Source organism: Sus scrofa, chromosome 1 (genome assembly GCF_000003025.6).
Source record: "Sus scrofa isolate TJ Tabasco breed Duroc chromosome 1, Sscrofa11.1, whole genome shotgun sequence".
In the NCBI taxonomy this organism is placed as follows: domain Eukaryota; kingdom Metazoa; phylum Chordata; class Mammalia; order Artiodactyla; family Suidae; genus Sus; species Sus scrofa.
This window is the reverse complement of record NC_010443.5, coordinates 182,103,168-182,126,499: the sequence shown is the minus strand read 5'-3', so window position 1 is coordinate 182,126,499 and position 23,332 is coordinate 182,103,168. Positions and strand designations below refer to the sequence as shown.

General features: G+C 36.3%; 1 protein-coding gene across 6 annotated transcripts in view; it reads left to right on the top strand.

The window, feature by feature from the left end:
* Positions 1–22,897, top strand: part of TXNDC16 (thioredoxin domain containing 16) — a 99,446-nt gene extending 76,549 nt beyond the window's left edge. For all 6 annotated transcript variants that reach the window (XM_021102004.1, XM_021102000.1, XM_021101990.1 and 3 more), the window contains 5 exons: positions 5,778–5,862; positions 7,457–7,595; positions 12,584–12,744; positions 15,170–15,360; positions 21,147–22,897. In XM_021102004.1, coding sequence (XP_020957663.1) covers positions 5,778–5,862; positions 7,457–7,595; positions 12,584–12,744; positions 15,170–15,360; positions 21,147–21,415 — 845 coding nt within the window. In that variant the 3' untranslated portion in view covers positions 21,416–22,897. The remainder of the gene's footprint in view (positions 1–5,777; positions 5,863–7,456; positions 7,596–12,583; positions 12,745–15,169; positions 15,361–21,146) is intronic.

Below are 23,332 nucleotides of genomic sequence, written 5' to 3'. Positions count from 1 at the left end.
GTTTCTGGACCTGGGATTGAACCCAAAGCACAGCTGTGGCAATGCCAGATCCTTAACCCACTGCTCCAGGCCAGGGATCAAACCTGAGCTGCTGCAGAGACAAAGCTGATCCTTAATCTGCTGTGTCACAGTGGCACTTCTCAAGGGCATAACTTTTTAACTTGTATTCTCTCTATGAAAAATTGTGAACTGCATGAGTCTCTCTTTTCCTTTCATATATATATATATATATGTATTTTTTTTTTCCCCATTTTTGGCTGTCCTGTGACCTGTGGAACTCCTGGGCCAGCGATCAGATCCGAGCCATAGTAGCAACCTAAGCTGCAGCTGTGGCAATGCTGGATCTTTAACCCACTGTGCCAGGCTGGGTGGGTTAAAGATCCCAAGATGCTGCTGATCCTGTTGCGCCACAGCAGAAGCTCCCTTTCTCATTTTTTGCACCCACAGTTGACTTTTTTTCTACCTACTTCAGGTGCCTGGTATCCTGAAGTTCTCTTTTTTTACTGACATTGGGCCTCATTCCAAAAAGAATTAGTCTTCAGATAATAAAAAGCACAAATACAATCAAATCATTCAAAACAAGTCTAAGAGTTAAGCAATAAAAGTAGGGGATAATTATGTAGAATATCTAGAAAACACTGCAGTTGATCATAAAACTTAACCCTAAGCAATCTGGTGGCAAACAGAAACAGAAAGATGAAGTTTTTGCCAATTTATCATTATATAATAAATGGCAAAATATAAGTCAGGGTGCTGACATACCCGTAGAGAAAACATTTCTCTGATGTACATGCTGAAAGGAATTTTTCATGTGTGTGTGTATAAATTTACGTGTAATTATCTCCCAACAGAAGTCAAAAGCATAATGTTAAAGTATATAAAGGTAGTTTTGATGTCCTAGAATGATATAATCTGGATATGATGCTTTCAGATCATTTCACTGGATTGACTATTTCTAAGCTTCTTCAGTCAGATATTAGTTCCTCTTCTTTTGTGTTTGTTGTTGCTTTTTGCAGACATTCACGTTACAGTTGCTGGATTTTCACCGTCTGTTGAATGAGAAAATACATAACACCACAAGGCTATTGTGAATCTATTAACATTTTAATGTACATTTGCATTTTACCCATAAATGCTAACTATTAACATTTGCTGAGTGCTTATTTTGTATCAGATATTAATTTGTTGTTCATATAGATTTTAATGGTTTGAAGACTAATTTGAGTCCATGAGGGCTGAAATGTCTCTCTCTCTTTTTTTTTTTTTTTTTTTTTTTTTTTTTGTCTTTTTGCCATTTCTTGGGCTGCTCTCATGGCATATGAAGGTTCCCAGGCTAGGGATAGAATCAGAGCTGTAGCTGCCAGCCTACACCAGAGCCATGACAAGGCGGGATCTGAGCTGCATCTGCGACCTACACCACAGCTCATGGCAACGCTGGATCCTTAACCCACTGAGCAAGGCCAGGGATCAAACCTGCAACCTCATGGTTCCTAGTCGGATTCACTAACCACTGGGCCAGGATGGGAACTCCTGAAATGTCTCTCTTAACCACTGGTGTATCTTTCAGGCCCCTCTACTAGAAGGTTACTACTTTTCCTTTGTAGTTAATAAATATCTTGTGGGGATATAATTTAAAACTCCTAATACTCATTTTACTTTTGCACACCAGTTTTAGAATCTACTGCCTGAAAGAGGTATTACCATGAGAGTTGCCAAGTGGGAAATTTCTAATTATTATTTCCATTATTCCTTGTATTTTAATTAGTTTGCATACTACTATAAGATCTTTTCCTTCTTGGTTGCTTCCAATGAATTTTTTATTTCAGTTATTGTATTTTGCTTCTCTACTTGCTTAAGTTTTAAATCTTATATTTCTTTGCTCAGTGTTTGCTATAAATTATCAGTCTTTGCCTCCAGTTTATTTCCAATGTCTTGCATCATCTTCAGCATCATCAGTCTAAAGTCTTTTTCCTGGAGACTGATAATCTCCAGATCACTTAGCTGTTTTTCTGGGGTTTTTTCTTTCTCCCTCATCTGAGTTACAGTTCTCTGCCTTTTCATTTTTATAGGTTTTTGGTGTGGTGTCCTTTTTGCAGACAATAGAGTGTAACCTCTCTTACTTCTGATGTCTGCTGCCCTGTGGCTGAAGTTGGTATGGGGGCTTACTATAGGCTTCCTGATGGGAGGGACTGGAGCCTGCCCACTGGTAGGTGGAGCTGATTCCTATCCCTCTGGTAGGTGGGGCCTTGTCTCTGGGTGAGATTAGAGGCAGCTGCTGTGCCTGGAGGGGTCTTTAGGCAGCTTGTTTACTGATGGGTGAGGCTGTGATCCTACCTGGACTATTGTCTGGCCTGGGCCTTCTCAGCACTGATGCGTAGGGCTAGATTTTCCCAAAATGGCCACCTCTAGAGGAACACAGGCTGATGAATATTCCCGAGACCTTTGCCTCCAATGTCCTTCCCCCACAAGCCACAGTGACCCCCTATTTTCCCAGGAGATCTTCCAAGAACTGCAGTCAGGTCCAACCCAGATTCCTCTGGAGCTGCCTCTTTGCCCTGGGACCCAGTGCACATGAAAGTCTGTGTGTGCCTTTCAAGAATGGGAATCTCCGTTTCCTCCAGTCCCCTGGAGCTCCTGCACACCAGCCCCACTGGCCTTCAATGCCAGATGTTCCGGGGGTTCTTTTTCCCAGTCCAGATCCCCAGCCGTGGGGACTTGACGTGGGGCCCAGAACTCTCACTCCTGTAGGTGAATCTCTTTGATAGTTTCTTTCCAGTCTGTGGGCTGCCCACCTGGCGGGTATGGGGTTGCTTAATCGCCCCTCCTACCATCTTGATGTGGCCTCCTCTTTGTCTTCTGGAGTAGGATATCTTTTTGAAAGTTTCCAATTCATTTGGTTGAAGGTTGTTCAGCATTTGGTTGTAATTTTGTTGTTTTTATGAGAGAAGTGAGCTTCAATCCTTCTATTCCACCATCTTAATCCTGTCTTAGATCTTTTTCTTCTTGGAGGTTCCCTTATGGTGCAGCAGGTTAAGGATCCAGCATCGTCACTGCAGTGGTTCCAACTGCTGCTATGGCACAGGTTCCATCCCTTGCCCAGGAACTTCCACATGCCACAGGTGCAGCTAAAAAAAGAAAAAATCAAAAGAGCTTTTCCTTCTGTGTGTTTATCAGTATGGATGGCTGAGTTACTTTATTCAGTAAATTATAATCAGTTACTGCCATACTTTGCTTAGAGTATCCTGGCATTTTGACTATGTTTTTTTGTTTGTTTGTTTGTTTGTTTTTGGTGTCTCTGAATACCTGTATCCTTCTGATGTTTCCATCATTTTTTTTTTTTTGTCTTTTGTCTTTTTAGGGCCACACCCGTGGCATATAGAGGTTACAAGGCTAGAGGTCCAAACAGAGCTGTAGCCGCCAGACTACACCACAGCCATAGCAGCATTGGATCTGAGCTGCGTCTGCAACCTACACCACAGCTCGCTCATGGCAATGCTGGATCCTTGACCCACTGAGTGAGGTCAAGGATCGAACCTGCATCCTCATTGATGCTAGTTGGGTTCATTTCTGCTGAGCCATGATAGGAACTCCCTGCATCATTTGTTGAATGTGTCCCTTTGGCACAAGATGTTCCCAGCCCCATTCCTGGAATCAGCCATTTTGCCAAGGAGTTAAGTTTCCTTTTAGTAGAACATTGAATTTAGAAGCCGAGATCTAGGAGTTGGGAGTGCTTTTAGTTATTGGTATGTTCTTGCTGGAGAGGTAAAATATAGAGACAGAGCTAAATTATGGATGTATCTATATATGTGTGTGTAAACATAACTGTGTAATAAAATGTGACAGTGGAAAAAAGCAGTATTACTAAATTAATGTATTTATTTTATGCAATTAAAATATGTTTAAGTTAAAACAAGTAAATATTGTAGGTTACTATTAATATTACATCCCAAGGATATTTATAGTAGTTAAAAATTTTTATGTAGATAACCAATTATTTCCTTATATTTGGGGTTGCTGTATTCTGACATATGTGCAGTTTTCACCAAGGAGGAGAATGTGCCGAGTTTTAAAGATTCAAAGGAGAATTTACACTTTGGTTTAATGGGAATGGGTATGCATCTGAGGTCTATAGTCTAAAATGCTCCCATTTCACAAGGAACTTAGTATTTATGTACAAGTGGTTTCATGAAGAGCTGTTCAAGAAACCTGTTCATGAGCTTAGAGTCTTCTGCATGAGGATAATATATGAGAATATTAGTGTCATTTTCCACTGTTTCTTATCAAAAAAGAAGCTGAAACACACTCTATTATGTCATTGCTTTAGATAACAATCATCAATTATTGATCTGATTTTAGAGAAATTTTTAGATATGGAAGTATAGGCAGTCAGTTCTTTGCAGTTTGCCTAGTTTTCTTATGAATCTTTTTCTACTTTGGTATAACACAGGCTGGGTTACTGGTTTCTCATTAAATTTGTGGTTATAAATGAGCTCTCAGTGCTGCCTGCTGGTGGATTCTGCCACTCTAGTTAGTTGCTTTCCTACAGTGTTTCTCAATCTTGTGGAAAGTATGCATCCTTTTTAAAGAAAACAATCTTGCGGTTACCCAGTATGTTGAATATAATGCTGACTGCTCAGGTACAGAACTTTTGGGTTCAGCCTACTAGGGGCTTTATGACTCAATTCTTCCATCACCGTTTTTCTATTTGAACTGCCTTGAACCTTTTGTGTAGCGAGCTGAGCTATCATCTGGCAAGAATATATCATCTATATAAGGCCACCTTTGCTCTTTTCTCATTAGTTTACAACTGCTTAATTCAGGCTCACTTCCTGGTTTTAAGATCCAGAATATGCTATTATCTATGAAAACATATTTAGAAACCTACAGAAATAATAGTTCTTATTGTGAATATGTATTTCCTAATAAATGAGAAAAGATTGATATACAAATTAATCAAAGTTTAAAAGTAACAAAAGCATATTATAGAAAATACAGGAAATAAAGAAGATACAAATCACAACTGTAGAACCCTAACAAGACATTATTTTATTTTTTTCTATGCATATAGGCACTTTTAAGTTATTGTGGTTATAATATGTGTTACCATTTCACATACCTGCTTTTCTTTCCAGGCCACATATAGTATAGCTGTGCCCATTTACCCTGCCTTAGAAGTAAATTAAAAAGCAATAAATACTTATTCAGTAATTCTGTATGATTAGAATCCTATAAACTTTATAAATTACAGTTGACCCTTGAAACTGAGGGGGTTAGGGACACTGACCCCCTGTGCAGATGAAAATCCCCATACTGCTGCTTCTGCCTCAAAACAAAGGAATTGGTAAATGACCCACCCAAGGGCAGGAAGCGCAAACATTTTGGATAGAATTAGGACTCAAACCCTACTTCTTTTGATTCCACATATTGTCACTTCTAATTGAACACAAACTTTTCCTTGCACTTAGGTTAAAAAAAAAACGTCTAAAAAATTCACATATAGGTGGACCCATACCATTCAAATGCATGTTTTCAAGGGTCAACTGTACAGTTAGAATACATTTATTTATAGAACCATAGTTGTTTTATATCAATGTACATTTCTGTAGTAATCAAATGTTATAAAAAGAAAACAGACTTTAGAACCAGTTAGGTAAGGTCTGCACTTAAATATTTTTATAATTAATAATAAAGCACTGTCATTTATAAATCCATTTGTCAGTTGAATAGCACATGTAACTTTAAGGTTTCAGATTTTTGTCTGGTCTGTGTATTTATAGCAAAAGAAGAGTTCATTGAAGCAGGAAACTACCTAAAAGGATGTGTTATCACAGGAATTTATTCTGGAGAAGATGTTTCAATACTGTAAGTCTGTTGGTCTTCTAATTTTAGGGAGGAAGAAGTTTGCAAAATAATGTATTTCTTGTCTTTATGCAGTTGATGAAGGAAAATAATGTAGCAACATAACTAAATTTTTAATTTCCTTCCAGGAAGATCTGAAAAGTACCACCTGGCTATTTAGAATTTTTAGCTATTCAAAATTCTACTTTAGGCTTAGAGCCACCCCTGTGGGGCAGCCTTGGGTTCATACTACTTCATCTTCCTATAAAATTTTTCCTTTTTGTGTTCTATTGCTTACAATTTTAATTCCTTGCAGTTGTCATAATTGTTTGAGGAATTTTATTTCTTGAGTGTCTGTTTTGATTTGCCACTGAATTTTTCCATATTTCTCTCAGAGTTTTAGGTGATGAACTGATAGTTCTATTTAATTTTGTTATTGCAGACATACACTTAAGCAGTGCTTTTTTTTTTAGCCACTTAAGTTGCTTTATGTGTAGAATTCAGAGTTCCTGTGGCCTCTCAAAGATTTTAGTTGCTGCAGAATGAAGGACTGAACTGAAAATTCGGACATTATTAATACATATCACATTCTGCATGAATGACTCATCTTCAGATGCATGCAGAATTTGTTTTTCTTATCCTCTGACTGTATTATTTGTATTTGTGATTTCTGAGCTTAAATCTTTCTTCCTGAACACGGGTGACATAATGCCTTTGGGGATGATAGAGCTCCTGTTCTATTCATGAAATCAGTTACTGAACTCCAGATCTTTAGGAAATATGAGACCTATTCATCTGACACCTGTACAGTCACCCACTGTCTTTGAGACCAGGACTTTGCAGAGTATGTTTTGTTTATAACCAACTGGTCCACTGAGAGGTCTTTCCAGGTAATCTGAAGATTGGGTTCTCTACTAATGCATATCATGCTATAACATCTAGATCTGTTTTATCATGAATTAAGCTTTTACATGCTATAAATGTGGCCACCTCATCAGTACTTTCACACAAAGCATTTTTTCCCATTTAGTGATTTTCTTTTAGGTTTAGTTAGCAGAGCTGGTGGTAGGAGGGAGCAGATTTGGCCTCTCTTTCAGTAGAGAGAGCACAGACTCTATCTGGAATACCTCAGTGTGAATTCTGTCTCTGCTGTTTATCACTCTCTGAGTCCAGTTATAGAACTGTTCTGAAGGTTAAATAAAAACTTAACTAGAAGCACCTGGTATAGTGCCTGGCAAATGACAGGCCTATTCTAATAAATGCCTGTCTCCTTACTGAGCAATTTGGGGAATAGTCCAAAATGTTGAGAAGCATTCAGTGTGTTCCTAATCCTATTTAGATATTTTCTTGATGAGTGAGTTATCTAGGGAAAAAAATACGGCTAGATTACTATCTGTTGCTTTCTTCTAATCTAGGTTGTCAAGGCTATTGAACTTGCTCAGATAGCTTCACATAGAAGAAAAGTTGTTTGGAAATGGAGTTCATTTTTTCATTTTTTTTTTTCCTTAGTAGGGCTTCCCTTTTGCTCCCTCCATTGTGACTTCTTGGCTTTATTGTTCATGTTTTTGATGACTTGCTGTATTTTGGTTGGAAATGTTAATACTACGTTTCTCTATAGGTCAAATAAATATGCTGTAACTCTCCCAGCCCTGCTGCTTGCCAGACACAAAGAAGGCAGAATAGAGAGCATTCCACTGGCTAACACCCATGGGCAAAACATAGTTCAAATAGTAACAAATGCATCACTGGAAACATTTGTGAGTATATTTTGTAATAAGGATGGTATTTGAAAATCTAGATCAAAGAGAGAATATTTTCATACATGATTTTCCAGCTTTTGCTGGCATAGGCCATGATGTTTTGTGAGCTCAAGATTTTTTTGGTTGCTCTGTTTTATTGTTCATTCATGTATACAGCTTTAGTCCACTGCTGAAAGCTTACATGTCTTTGTATTATCTTTACTGTTGAGATGAGTGTGGTTGATGGCCAGTTGAAGGACTTCATCTATGCTGAAACTTGGTATAAAGCACATGGGTTCCAAAGAGCAGACTGTTCAGCTTCAAATCTTTGCTTGCCTCCTTACTGGCTGTCTGTAAACGTCTGTGCCTCCCTTTCCACATGTATAAAATGTAGGTGACAGTAGCACCTGCTGCAGAGTTACTGTAAGGACTAAATGAGATATGCCAGTGCTTGGTGTATAGTGGTAAACACTCAGCAGATGTTAGCCAGTATTATTATGTATACAGTTTTAGAGCAAAACACTATCTCATGAAAGTCCTCTTCCAGTGCTTGCTTTGTATAACGGTAGATTCAAGGGCATAATAGATGTAACCTGCTTGCATTTCTTTATTTTGGTTGTTGCATTAGTATTAAACATAGCTAGAATATTATAAATTTATGCCTTTCTGAATTTCTAAAGTAAATAGGAGCATTATGATCAGCTAGAAATTCTGAATGAATATCCGCCTGTAATTACATTTTTTGTTGTGATGATCTAATGACATATTTTAGTCTGTAAAATAAATGAATGTATTCTTTAAGTCTTTTTGTGACCTCAGTTCTATTGCTTCCCTTCCCCCAATTAAAGCTATAATTTATAATTAATCTAACAGTGTTTTTAGAATGTGGCCTTCTAAATTATTTATTAAAGTAACATTTTTGTCTTTAATGACAAGTTATTAAGTGGATATTTTTCAGCATATACCTAGTGTAATACTTTTGGAGTTTTAAGACTTCAGCTTTTTTCCCAGATAATGTAGAAAACTATAAAGAAGAAAATTAGAATCAACCATAACTTCTCTACCAAGTTTAAATTTAGGGATATATTTTCCCAAACTTTAATAAAAATTCTATGTGTATATATGTGTTTGTCTTTTTATATTTAAAGGATATTTCCACCAAGAAATAAGTATTTGCATATTGGTTTTTAAATACCTGCATAATAAATACTGTTGTACTAAAAAGCCACAATTTATTTATCCCATTTCCAATTGATGGATATTTAAGATGTATTTGGCTTGTTTTACTGAGGAACTGTCCTTATAGATAATCTTTGAGTGTTTCCATAATTATATACTTTCGGTAAAATCACAGATTTTGAATTGCTAGTCCAAAGGGTGGGCACATTTTGAAGGCTTCTGACGTTTATTCCTGCTTTGCCCAACAGATTTGTATCATTTTATTTATTTTTTCAGATTTGTATCATCTCTGCGTAAATGCTAGACCAAAAATTCGTATCTAAGGGAGTTCCCATTGTGACTCAGCTGTAATGAACCCAACTAGTGTCCAGGAGGAGGCAGGTTCGATGCTAGCCTTGCTCAGTGGCTTAAGGATACCAGCATTGCCATGGGCTGTGGTGTAGGTTGCAGATGCAGCTCAGATCCTGCTTTGCTTTGGCTGTGCTTTAGACTGGCAGTTATACCTTTGATGTGACCCCTGTCCTGGGAACTTCTATATGCTGCACATGCAGCCCTAAAAAGAAAAAAAAATTAGTATCTAATATTTTTCTTTAAGATTATGTTCTTTAAGGCTGAGAAACTTTGGGCAGACTTTAACAACCATCAATGTTTAACAAAAATTTACAATGTTTTGGTTTGCAGTGTCCAACTAAATAATGAACAGCTATATAAAATTTTATTTTGCTTTTAGTTATGACTTTTTCATAAATTCTAAAACCTTCAAGTGGGTATTAAATTTCTTCAAGCTGCTCTGTGTTGGAGCTCTTAGTCTGGAGCAGGCAGTGAGTGTGTACAGTAGCCAGCTGGCAGTGAGCTCATCTCCTGGCCTGCACTTAGGTACTAGAAAAATTTTGGATCCTTCATCTGGATAGGAAAGAGGAGTGGATGACCCAATGGTAAATGTTTTTATATGACATCAAACTTCTATTGTAATGAACCTGATGACAAGTTTGTCCTGGAAAATAATGCCCAAATCTGAAATATGCAATAATTACCTATGCAATTATCACAATTAAGCAGTAATATATCCAAGATTGTCACACTTAGAACCATTTGTTAGGTAATATGTTTATTAGCACTTTTCTCAGATACATCGAGCTCCTTTTTATGATTTTATTATGAATACATTAACCATGTCAGAACATACACCTTTATAGCCTCATATCCTCAGATAGCTAAAGGTCACCTTCCATTGACCACATTTGATGACCTTTTCTGTTTTTTCTTAGCCTCAGTAGCAATCACAATGCTTGGTTATGCTATTCCTCCTTAAAATTCTTCTGGCTTTCACAATTCAGTCCTCTCCTGACACACCTTCAACGTTCTGACCACTCTCAAATTACATCTTCAACCCTTTTTTCTTCTTTTGCTATGTCTTTCTTTGGGAAATATTACGCATACATATAACTTCTATGTCATTATACTAGCTGATGGTTCCTAAATCTGAGTTTCTGATCTTAACTTCTAAACTCACGGAATTCTTAGTCTTTCTTTGACACAGCAAAGAGCAATGCCTGTCACTGGCCTGTCTTTCCATATAGTCATATTCCAGTTAGTCATCTAAAACAGGCCTAATCATGTCACTTGTTTGGTAGAAAAATCTTCTCAGTATTCCTAGGAGCTAGGAAATCTAGCGAGTCATTTTCCCATCTGGTCTTAGAGCCTCTTGGGTGCCTGAGTCTGGCACACTTCATTCTCACTGTTCCCCAGATACTCTGTATGCCTTAACACCTCTCTGCACCCTCATCACGCTGCCTCTATCTGGAATCCCTGCTCTAATGCATATCTCAGTCTGCCTGGTCTAATTCCTTATCTAAGGCCCAGATCACATAGCACTTACTAAAATCACCTGTGCACTCCCATCCCTTGTTTTTTAGCTTCATTTAGGACCAATACGTTTCCTTATTGTCAAACATTAATTTTTCTTGGAGCACAAAAGTTTGTATACCTGTCTCCTCCTCTAAACTAGGAACTCTTTGAGGGCAAGGTAAGCATCTTCCTTCTTTTGGATTCAGTACCCAGCATAAGATCTTGAAGTTCTCAATACATCTTTGAATTGAGCAGTGGTGGCTCCCTTGTACCAGATCCATCGTATTTGTTCAGAGTGAGATCTGTTGGCTTGATAAGATCTGTCAACTTTAGAAAGGGGGACATAGCTCTTGTAGAAGATAAAAGATGACAACACAAAAAGGAGAATTTGGAGAAGGTAACTAATATTTAAATCATGAAAGAGGGAGGTGTGAGAAGAGAACTTTGGGTGTGAAAGAGAAAGAACTTAAAGAAAAATGAGAATTGGCAGAGGAAAGTGGCTTTCAGAACTAAGTAGGGGAAAGTATATGCCAGAGCTTGGTGTTTGAGAATCAATCAGAGGTGGTTGACACCATTAGAAAAAAATGTTCATTTGGATTTCTAATATGACAGTGAAATGGGAAGCTGGTGAACAGGATACCTGGGTGCTAGTTTCATTCAACTCTTCCTTCTGCTTAGGTGTGTGACTTGAGCAAATCAGCTTCTCTTCGTTGGCTTCCTTCTCTGTCAGCTGGGGATTAATTTTCTGACACAGGGTGATTTAATCTAGCTCACAGGTACATTCAGAAGATAAGGTAATAGATGTAGAACTAAAAATGGAAAATGGTAAAAGCCTTTAATATTCTAAATCACTGCTATTTTTAATCTTAAATGTTAACTTTGTTACTCTTTTCAATTCTTGTTAATAATAGCCTAGACAAACTCATCTTCTACAAATACATAAAAAAATGGTTGCTCTCTTATTATTATTATTATTCATCTTTTTGTCTTTTTAGGGCCATACCCATGACATATGGAGGTTCCTAGGCTAGGGGTCTAAATTGGAGCTACAGCTGCTGGCCTACGCCAGAGCCACAGCAATGCCAGATCCAAGCTGCGTCTGCGACCTACACCACAGCTCACAGCAACGCTGGATCCTTAACCCACTGAGTGAGGCCAGGGATCGAACCCATAACCTCATGGTTCCTAATCAGATTCATTTCTGCTGCGCTGCAGTGGGAACTCCTCTTTTTATTAGTAAAAAGAGTAAAAGGGCAAGATTTCTTACTACTTAGTAATTTTTTTTAAAACCCAAAAGATATGAGACATAAAATTTGTTAGCATATTATTTGGTTATTTTTAATTATGCTAAAAATTCTTAATTTTGAAACAAAGTAAGATTTTATTAATTTTTAAGTAATCATAGATGTTAAAAGATTATTATCCTTTTTTTTTGGCCACCCCTGTGGCATGCATAAGTTCCCAGGTCAGGGATCGAACCTACGCCACTGCAATAACCAGAGCCACAGCAGTGGCAATGCTGGATCCTTAACCTGATGAGCTGCAAGGGGACACTAAATGAGTGTGTCTTTAAAGCTCAGCATTTATTTTTTTTCAAAAATTTTATATTAGAGGGAAAATATAACAAGAGTTTTTGTCATGTATATGTTGGCTACTCTGGTCCAGATTTTAGCATAAGAAATTATTAGAAGTCCTATATCATTATAAAATAGGGAGCTCCTTTAATTTATTTTCAAATTCTTTTAATAGTTTCAATTTGAAGATAATGAACTCATTAAGGCAAAGGGGGCTTAAATTTAAGAAAAAACTCTTGATATTCTTTGTTTTTAATCAATATAGCAAAATCTCCACTTAAATGAAAATGTTTGAAGTACATTTTATAAACTAAAATTACAAAAGTGATTTGAACATTTTCTATTTTATGCATTATAATTCCCTATCTGCGTGGGTTTTTTTTGTTTTGTTTTGTTTTCAAACAGCCAGAAATCACTGTGGAAAATCTTCCTACTTATTTAAGACTTCAGAAACCATTACTCATCTTATTCAGTGATGGCAGCATAGATCCTCAGCATAAAAAAGTAATATTGATGCTGGTAAAAGAAAAACACTTGGATTCACTTACCCCTTGCTGGTTGAATCTGTAAGTATATTTTTAATACGTAAAATGTAAAGTATAATTATTATGGAATTTTCATTAGAAAATGAAGCTCTATAACTTTACCTTTGCAGTTAATATTATGGAACCAATGTATATGTCACCATGATATTTTAGTTACTAAACTCCTTCAGATGGTCTAAGATGACCATGTCTTAGATTGAATTTTGTTTTATAATAAATATTTTTTTTTGCTACATGATACTGTTTTTTTCAGCTTTATTAAAGTATAATTGACAAATAATATTGTAAGATATTTAAAATACACATTGTGATGATTTGATAAATGTATATTATAAATTTATAATAACTGTACATGGAAAAATTATCCATGCCATTAATATATCTGTCACCTCACATATTTATTATATATATATAAATTTGGGGGTGAGAACATTTAAATTCTACTCACTCAGCAAATTTCAGTGATATAGTACAGTATTATCAACTATAGTCACCATGTTACACATTAAATCTTATATTAATTTTGCAGCTGAGAAGTCTGTTTTATTTTATTAGGTTTTTTTTTTTTCCCCTCACCCTGTAGTCCCTGGCAACTTTTCCACTCCATTTTTATGAGTTGACTTTTTAAATAAAGATTCCACACATATAATACTACTATGTAGTATTTGTCTGGCTTATTTCACTTGGTGTAACACTCTCAAGTTTCCTCCGTATTGTAGCAAATGGTAGGATTTCCTTTTTCATGGCTAAACAATATTCCATTGCATAGGTATACCATGTGTTTTTAATCCATTTATCTATTGACTCCTAAATTATTTCCATATCTAGGCTATTATGAATAATGCTGCAGTGAACATGAAGATATTGCTTTAATATTTTGTTTTCATTTTCTTTGGATACATACCTAAAAGTGGGATTCTTGGTAGTTCTCTCTTTCATTTTTTTTTTTTTTTTTGGATACATACCTAAAAGTGGGATTCTTGGTAGTTCTCTCTTTCATTTTTTTGAGTAACTCCCATACTGTTTTCTATAGTGGCTGCCCTGATTTATATTCCTACCAGCAGTGTGTAAAGGTTTCCTTTTCTCCACATCTTTGCCAGGGCTTGTTACTTGTGGTCTTTTTGATAATAGCCATTCTGATAGGTGTGAGGTGACATCTCATTATGGTTTTGATTTGCATCTCCATGATGATTAGTGATGTTAAACATATTTTCATGTATCTTTTGGTCATTTTATGTTTTCCTTGCAAAAATGTTTGTTCAGATCTGTCCATCTTTAAATTGTTTGTTATTTTGTGATTGAGTTCTTTAGTTATTTTGGATATTAACCCCCTATCAGATAAATGATTTGCAAATATTTTTCTCCCATTCTGAAGTTTGCCTTTTCATTTTGTTGATTTTTACCACACAGAATGTCTTTAGTTTGATGTAATCCCATTTGTTTATTAAGCAATGGGTGCGCATTGAGGAAAATTTGGCAATACAGAAAAATAAACATTGTGACATTTTGGCATTTTTCTTTAGTTCCATTCTCTGTGTTTCTGTATTTTAAAAATTCAGCCTGAAACATTATTAGTGTGTTTACCAACATTTCCTGGTGTAATTTCTAGATGCGCAGCTTGTGTTACTACATTTAATGTCTCTAAAGACAGTTTATACACACATACTATCCATTGCTCAAAGTCATGTTATTTTTAACTCTTTTGAAAAATTACAAAAATGGGGCAGTGCACATTTTTGCATGAAGAGTTCACTAGCAGTACAACATACTACTTGAGATAAAATTTTCCCAGGTAGTTATCCTTGTTGCTATCTCAGAGTTAAATAGTATTTTCCATAATGTGGAATGTGCTACATTAGGAAAACTAGGTGTCTTAAACTTATGGTTTCCTTGTATGAACATACTTATAAAATTGTTTTAATTTGAAATTAATCCTGAGGAAAGATGTTTGGTTTTATTGGAAAAGGAGTATTTATTATAAGTATCTTGTTATTTTAAAGTTTGTAGCTTTTTAATTTTTGAGCTGACATGTGATCAGGTTTTGACTAAACTTTGGAAGTAACCTTTTGATTTTCTATCAAGACAAAATCAACGAGCCTTTGGACTACGTCTGTTCTTCATTAAAATTCTCATTGGAAAAAAAAACACTGTAAATCAACTATAATGGAAAAAATAAAAATCATATATAAAAACAAAAAAACTCTCGTTGGCTGCCTTTTTTCTCCTAAGAGAAATGCAGTAAGAACTCCATGTTAAAAGAAACTTTTTAACACTCTGATTACTAATAACATAGTTATACTATAACCTCTTGATTTTTAGGATATCTTTCCATAAACTGACTAGCATGATACTGTATTTAAAGGTTAATGATTTATAAACTATGGTTCTCATTATTTTGTTATAGAAAGAAATATTCACTACCATGTTCAACTATTCCTTTTTACAGGAATAATACTCCTGTGGGAAGAGGAGTCTTACAGGCGTATTTTCATGTCTTACCCCCTCTGCCTCTTCTTGTTGTGGTGAATCTGCATTCAGGAGGCCAAGTATTTGCATTTCCTTCAGACCAGGCTATAACTGAAGAGAACCTTTTATTGTGGCTGAAAAAATTAGAAGCAGGACAAGAAAGTCATATCAGTAAGTTTCCTATTTTAGTGCACATAATTCTGTATTTTGTTTCAAGGATTTAAAAACTTGAACTATAGCTAATAAATGCTAGAGGGAGTTGAATTGTAATATTTGTAAGTATTCTAAATATTCAGATACTAATAGCATCCATTGTTCACAGGACAGTCTCCTCTATGGTAGGTGTTGTTATCCACAGAAAATAACTCATTGTATTAAATTTAATAATAGCTATAATTTCCTGAATGATTCACATGGATTATCTCACTTATTCTCACGAGAGTCATAGGAAGTATGATTACCTGTAGAAGGGTTAAGTAACTAGTTCAAAGTCATATAATTAACCAGTAAATGTGGAAACTTGGATTTCTGCATGGCCCTACTGTACTCCAGAGCCAGACTTTGGAACCACAATAGATCTTGGCCTGGAATTTATGATGCTGGCTTATGACCTGCCATAGTCCTTATTTTTCTAAAGCTTCTGTGCATTTATACTTATTGTATAGATGTGTATGTTAATTTGTATCTAATTATGACAACAAGCCTGTTGCTATAACTTAAATAAGTTAAGGTATAATAACCTAGGTCATTAGTCTGTTGAGGAAATGGTGTGAAATTTGATGTAATGAAAAGTTTCTTAAGGTACTTCTAAGGATTTTTTTATTGGAAACCAGATGAACTGTATTCTAATTACATTTGACATTGTTCATGACAGAGTTCTGAAATGTGTGTTGTATGTGTGAATATGTATGTATCAACTCCACTGGTGTATAAACAGTGTATAAACTCCACATCAGTGTTATACTTTCAGCCAGCATGCATTGTATGAATCCATCATTATGTATATTTGTGTGTATTTGATCAAATTCTTGAATTTGTCCTCAGTGCCAATCATTACTGTACACCTGATCTTCCCAGAAGGTCTTTCTACTTCATTTCTGTTAAGTTAGGCAGTTTTAGCTAAATTATTATGTTTAAATAGTCTATAGATGGTATTTGTGTACTGAAATATCATTCATATACTATAAAAGACACCCTTTTAATGTGTATGATTCAGTATTTTTTGGTAAATTCACAAAGCTGTGGAGCCATTCTTCCTACTGCTGAATTTTAGAACATTTTCATCATCCCCAGATGACCCACTGGCAGTCATTCCCCATTCCCCTCTCTCTTCATTCCTTCACAACCACTAATTTACCTCTGTCTTTATGGATTTGCTTAATCTGGACATTTCATATAAATGGAATCATACAACATGTGGCCTTTTGTGCCTGACTTCTTTCACTCATTGTTACAGCATCAATCAGTAGTTCATTCCTTTTTATGGATGAATAAATTCTCCATTGGATGGATTTGCCCCATTTTGTTTGTTCATTGGCCAGTTGATGGACATTTGTGTTGTCTCCACTTTTTGGCTAGCATGAGTAATGTTGCTGTGACCATTCATGTACATGTTTGTCTATCAAATACAGCAGTTACCCCACTGACTTGAATGCAGCAGCTTTGTAATAGGTTTTAAATTGGGAAATTTGATTTCTCCAACTTTGTTCTTCATGTCCAGGATTATTTTGGCTGTTCTGAGTCCTTTTATTTATTTTTATTTATTTTTTTATGGCCGCACCTGTGGCATAGCAAAGTTCCCTGGCTAGGGCTTGAATCAGAGTTGCAGCTGTGGCCTACACCACTGTCATGGCAACAGTGGATCCAAGCCACAATTGTAGCCTATGTCACAGCTTACGGCAGTGCCAGGTTCTTAATCTGCTGAGCAAAGCCAGAGATCAAACTTGCATCCTCAGAGAGAAGGTCAGGTCCTTAACCTGCAGAGCCACAACTGGAACTCTTATTTTGGGTCCTTTTAGATGGTATTTTTAAGTCTTAATTATCAGAGATAATTTATTAGTTTTAATATTTTCCTAGGAAATGTAAAAATTTAATTAAATTGGCTATTTTGTCTGTCTTAGTCTGAAAGAAGCCTTTCTGTAGTTGCTGTCATTTGTCTCTGGCTTCTTCATTCTAGGCACACAGCATAGAGGTCCTTTCCACTGTAGCTCTTGAACTCTTCAGACAGTCTGCTTTCTTTGTCTGCATTGCTATTTTATAGAAGCAGCTGAATGTTGTCATTTTGCAGCTGCTGTGACACAGAGGCCTTGTGGACTCCAGGTCAGATAGAATTATATGTCTTTATATAATTATATATGTCTTTATATAATTATATATGTCTATATAATTATACACACACATATAGACATATATCTAGACATATATCTATATATGTCTCTATATATAATCTGTATACGTCGAGCCAGCATACCTCTCCAATTGAATTGCTTAAAAAAAAAAGTGGTGTGATATTCAAAGACAACGAAACCTTGATTACTAACTGTGTGGTTTCAGGGAAGTTCTTCTTCCTCCTTTACAACTTTAAAGGAGCTTAATAGTTCCTACTCTGAGTGTATCACAGCTATTTTAAAAATAAAATAAAATGAAGGATGCAAAAGCATACATTTTAAAGTATAAAACCTAAAATATTATTATTATCCAGGTAAAGATCCTTTCTTACAGGGAGCATCCTTGGGGGCTTTGATGCCTCAACTCAAACCATTACCAAGAGGAATGTATCAGAATTACTCTTCTGAGTTTCCTGAGAGACTGGTGTATTTTCTCAGGCAATTATGTTAATACTTTGGTTTCCATTATTTCTTTGTTATCACTGCTACTGTTCTTAAGTTATTCCTGCAGGCTTTGCAGCAGGGAAGAGGCAAACCAAGCAAGGCTTTTCTGTATCAGGTCCTGTCTTCTGGGCTGGCAGAACCTGCTCTCACCACATTTTGGGAGACAGATCTGAGATAGGGATGTTGCAGCTACACTTGGAATAGCCTGCATCTGTAATGTGGTACCACAGGTGTCTGCCTCACCTTACTTGCTGAACATCTTAATTTCTATGAAATTGTGACCACTGGCTATTCCTGTTTGAGATTTACACCTTGGTGAAGCCCTCTGATATTTCTAGGCCTTGATCTTCTCATCTATAAAATTGGGATAATAACTGTATTTACACGTCATGGGGTTTTAAGAATTCAGTTAAGTCATGCCTGATACATAGTAAAGCCACAATAAATGTTAGCCATTATTATTAGAATCATTATTGATTTGATAATAATGTCTTTATTGCCCATATGTGATGAGAATACAGTTTTATTTGCAATTGAAAACATTAAGATCTTTGTAGAGTTCCCTCAACAAATAATTAGCAGGTTAGGATGTCCAGTTTCAGGAATGTTGTCACTGTCTTAGACCACTAGGCTGCAGTGTTTACCTTAAAAAATAAATACTGGGAGTTCCCATCATGGCTCAGTGGTTAAGGAATCCAACTAGGAACCATGAGGTTGCAGGTTTGTGGGTTAAGGATCCGGCGTTGCTGTGAGCTGTGGTGTAGGTTGCAGACACGGCTCGGATCCCGCGTTGCTGTGGCTCTGGCGTAGGCCAGTGGCTACAGCTCCGATTCGACCCCTAGCCTGGGAACCTCCCTATGCTGCGGGAGCGGCCCAAGAAAATGGCAAAAAGACAAAAAAAAAAAAAAAAAAAAAAAAAAAAAAAAACCAATAAATAAATATTGGGCTTTTCTTAAAGACACTTAGTATCTGCATATTGCTTTAAATTGGACTTTTCTTAAGATACTTAATATCTGCATATTGCAAACGACAGTTATTGTTACTTCTTACCTACAAGAAACTGTATTTTTATCAGTTTGTCACTTTTGAGTCTGTTCACCTGGTAATGCTGTAATTGGAAACATCAGTTACTGGGGTAGCCTAAATCTAATACCCTGCTGATGTTCCATGGATTTCATATAATTGAATCTGAGAGAAGAAATCATATGTCAGTAATTATAGATATACAAGTATATTTGTTTGTTCTTTAATCCACTCTAGGAAATTAAGAGTTTATATGAATATTCTAAGCTTTTCTTTTGATTTTTTGAAAGACGCTCGAGTTTTTATTTTATGAGTACTACTTTCTTTTCATGTAACAATGTATAGATTCTTTCACTGGAATTTATTTTTTAAATGTTTACTTTGCACATCTACTTAGTTTATTTCTCAAATAGTATTTTTAAATAGGCAGATAAATTCTGAAATTGTATAAAATCTGTCTACTAAATGGAGAAAAGCTAGTTAATTCATCTCATATGTATATGTTACCAGCTTAAATCAGTTTTCTTATTTAATGACTTTTTTTTTTTTTTTTTTTTGACTGCAGTATGCAGTGGTTTGATGTGGGATTTCACCTCCCAGACCAGGGATTGAACCTGGGCCACAGCAGTGAAAGTGCCAAATCCTAACTATTAGGCTACCAGGGAACTCCCCAATGACCAGTGTTTAAAAATAATGTCAAGATTCGCTGCCATGAAGCCCTTCTAAAAAGTTATTCAATCATTGTTTGTTTATAGTATAGTTGATTTCATAGTGGTTTTTAATGATTCTTTGTCTATAATTATTTGTATAAAACATACTTTTTTTAAAAAAAGTATGTGGAGTTCCCGCTGTGGCACAACAGGATTGGCGGTGTCTCTGCACAGATCCCTGGCCTGGCACAGTGGGTTAAAGGATCTGGCATTGCCTCAGTTGTGCTGTAAGTTGCAACTGTGGCTCAGATCAGATCTCTGGCCCAGGAACTCCATATTTCACAGGACGTCCAAAAAAGAAAAAAAATAATGTATATGCAAAGGTTGTTAACTGAATCTTCCAAAACAGAAAATTCTTTAAGGTATAAGGAAATACTCTTCTAAATGATAATATATATGTTCTAAATTTTTTTTTTTGTCTTTTTTTTTTTTTGTCTTTTGTTGTTGTTGTTGCTATTTCTTGGGCCGCTCCCGCGGCATATGGAGGTTCCCAGGCCAGGGGTTGAATCGGGGCTGTAGCCACCGGCCTACGCCAGAGCCACAGCAACGCGGGATCCGAGCCGTGTCTGCAACCTACACCACAGCTCACGGCAACGCCAGATCGTTTACCCACTGAGCAAGGGCAGGGACCGAACCCGCAACCTCATGGTTCCTAGTCGGATTCGTTAACCACTGCGCCACGACAGGAACTCCAGTTCTAAAAATTTTTTTCTGGAATGATTTATGGTTACAGTTCTTTGGGATAAATACAGGGCTAGGGAGGGATATAAGAGAGTTCTTCATTTTAACTTGTACCTGTCGGTGTGTAATCTCATTGCATATATTGATATTTTTTAAAACCTCAACAAGGGTTAACAGGCAGTGAGATTATGGACCTTTCTTTTTGCCTATTAATGCTTATCTTTATTTAAAATATAATAGCTTGTAAATGTAATATAAAATACAAAAATGGGGAGTACCTGTTGTGGTTCAGTGGGTTAAGAACCCAACATAGTATCCATAAGGATGCAGGTTTGATTCCTGGCCTACTCAGTGGGTTAAGGATCCAGCGTTGCCACAAGCTTTGATGGAGGTTGTAGATGCGGTTAGGTCTGGTGTTGCTATGGCTGTGGTGTAGGTCAGCAGCTGCAGCTCCAATTTGACACCTAGCCTAGGAACTTCTATATGCCACAGGTGCAGCTGTAAAAAGAAAGAAAAAAAAAAAAGAAAATGTCTAGTAATGACAAATATGTTGAGTTTTCTAAACAATGATGATAATATAGCTTGCTTAGATAAGGAAAAATGGTAAGGTCATCACTCCTACAAATTTCAAAATATACATTTTCTAGTAAATTCATATGGTGGTATTTTTTAATCTGTTAATCTTTAACCTTTGATTCTATCTTCCTTCCAGCAATTTTACCAGCTCAGGAATGGAAACCTCCTCTGCCTGCTTATGATTTTCTAAGTATGATAGATGCTGCAGCATCTCAACATCCTACTAGGAAAGTTTCTGAGTGTATAAAAGAAACTGATGTGCAGGAAAATTATAAAGAACAGCCTGAAGATCAATCAGCAATCAGAAAAGAATCAACTGGAATATTGAGAATGAAACACTGGGATAGAAGTAACTGGTTTGAAGAAGCAAAGAAACCATTCAGGCATGACAATAAAGAATTATGATGCTCAAAAATGAGCTAGTTTTATAGGGCTGTGGAACACTTTCCAGAGCCTTTTTGGCTTATTTTATAGACTTAAGAATTTATTTCATTAAAAAATAACCTTACATCAGCCAGAATGGCCATCATCAAAAAGTCTACAAACAATCAATGCTGGAGAGGGTGCAGAGAAAAGAGAACCCTCTTACACTGTTGGTGGGAATGTAAACTGGTGCAACCACTATGGAAAACAGTATAGCGGTTCCCCAAGAAACTAAAAATAGAACTACCATATGATCCAGCAATCCTACTCCTGGGCGTCTTTCTGGAGAAAACCATAATTCGAAAAGATATATGCATCCCAGTGTTCATTTCATCACTATTTACAATAGCCAAGACATGGAAGCAACCTAAATGTCCATCAAGAGAGGAATGGCTAAACATGTAGTACATATATACAATGGAATATTAGGAAAAAAGAATGAAATAAGCCATTTGCAGCAACATGGATGGACTTAGAGATTATCATACTAAGTGAAGTTAGTGAAAGACAAACATCATATCACTTATGTGTGGAATCTTAAAAAAGAATACAAATGAACTTGTTTGTGAACAGACTGACTCATAGACTTTGAAAAACTTATGGTTACCAAAGGGGACAGATGGTTGTGGGGGGAAGACGGAGGGTTTGGGCTTGTCATATCCACACTGTGTATATGGAATGATTGGCCAGTGGGGACCTGCTGTATAGCTCAAGGAGCTCTACCCAGTATTCTGTGATGGTCTATATGGGAAAAGAATCTGAAAGAGAATGGATGTGTGTATATGTATAACTGAATCACTTTGACAGCAGAAATTATCACAATCTTATGAATCAACTATACATCAATACAACTTTAAAAAAATGGGAAAAAAGCAATACTAAATCATTTCAAGTTTGTAGACCTGTGCTGTCCAATAAAAAATTCACCCAGTAGGTATAGTCAAAATAGTTACGTTAACGTAGAAATTATGAGTTATTTTACATTCTTTTTTTATATCAAGTCTTCAAAATCCAGTGCACATTTTATATTTATTCCACATCTCATTCCAAAGGAGCCACACTTCAGGTGCTGAGTAGCCACATGTGGCTGGTATCAGTGGTGTTAGCTCAGCTCTTAAACAGTAACTGGTATAATTAACTTACTTCTAACCACAATATATTTAAGCTAAAAGATAAATACAACTCTAGTCAAATCACATTTGATGCCGTAGTGGAATCATGGAGCTGGCAGTTACATTTGTTTTGTTGTTGCCATGATGTTAAAACCAGTGTTTCTTAATCAGGAAACAGTTTTGCCCACCAGGGGACATTTGGCAATGACAAGGCACATTTTTGATTGTCATTACTAGGGGTGTTATAGGTTAGCAGAGGCCAGGGATTCTGCTAAACACAGCATCAGAGGGAAGAAATTTGGAAAGGTCTAAGATTTTACCCTATCTGCAAGTTAAAAGTTAGCTTGCCATAGTTTATTATATCAGAGACAAGGAACTTGATTATTTACCTTAATAGTGTCAATAAGAGTGTCAAGGTATGAGGTACCACCTCACACCTGTCAGAATGGCTATAATTAATAAGCCAACAAATAAATCCTGGAGAAGGTGTGGAGAGGAAACCCTCCTATACTCTTGGTGGGAATGTTAATTGGTACAACCACGATGGAAAACACTATGGAGGTACCTCAGGAAACTAAATATAGAACTGCCATTTGACCCAGCAATCCCACTCCTGGGCATATATCCATACAAAACTTTCACTGAAAAATATACATGCACCCCCTATGTTCACTGCAGCACTATTCACAATAGCCAAGACATGGAAGCAACCTAAATGTCCAACAACAGATGAATGGATTAAGAAGATGTGGTACATATACACAATGGAATACTACTCAGCCATAAA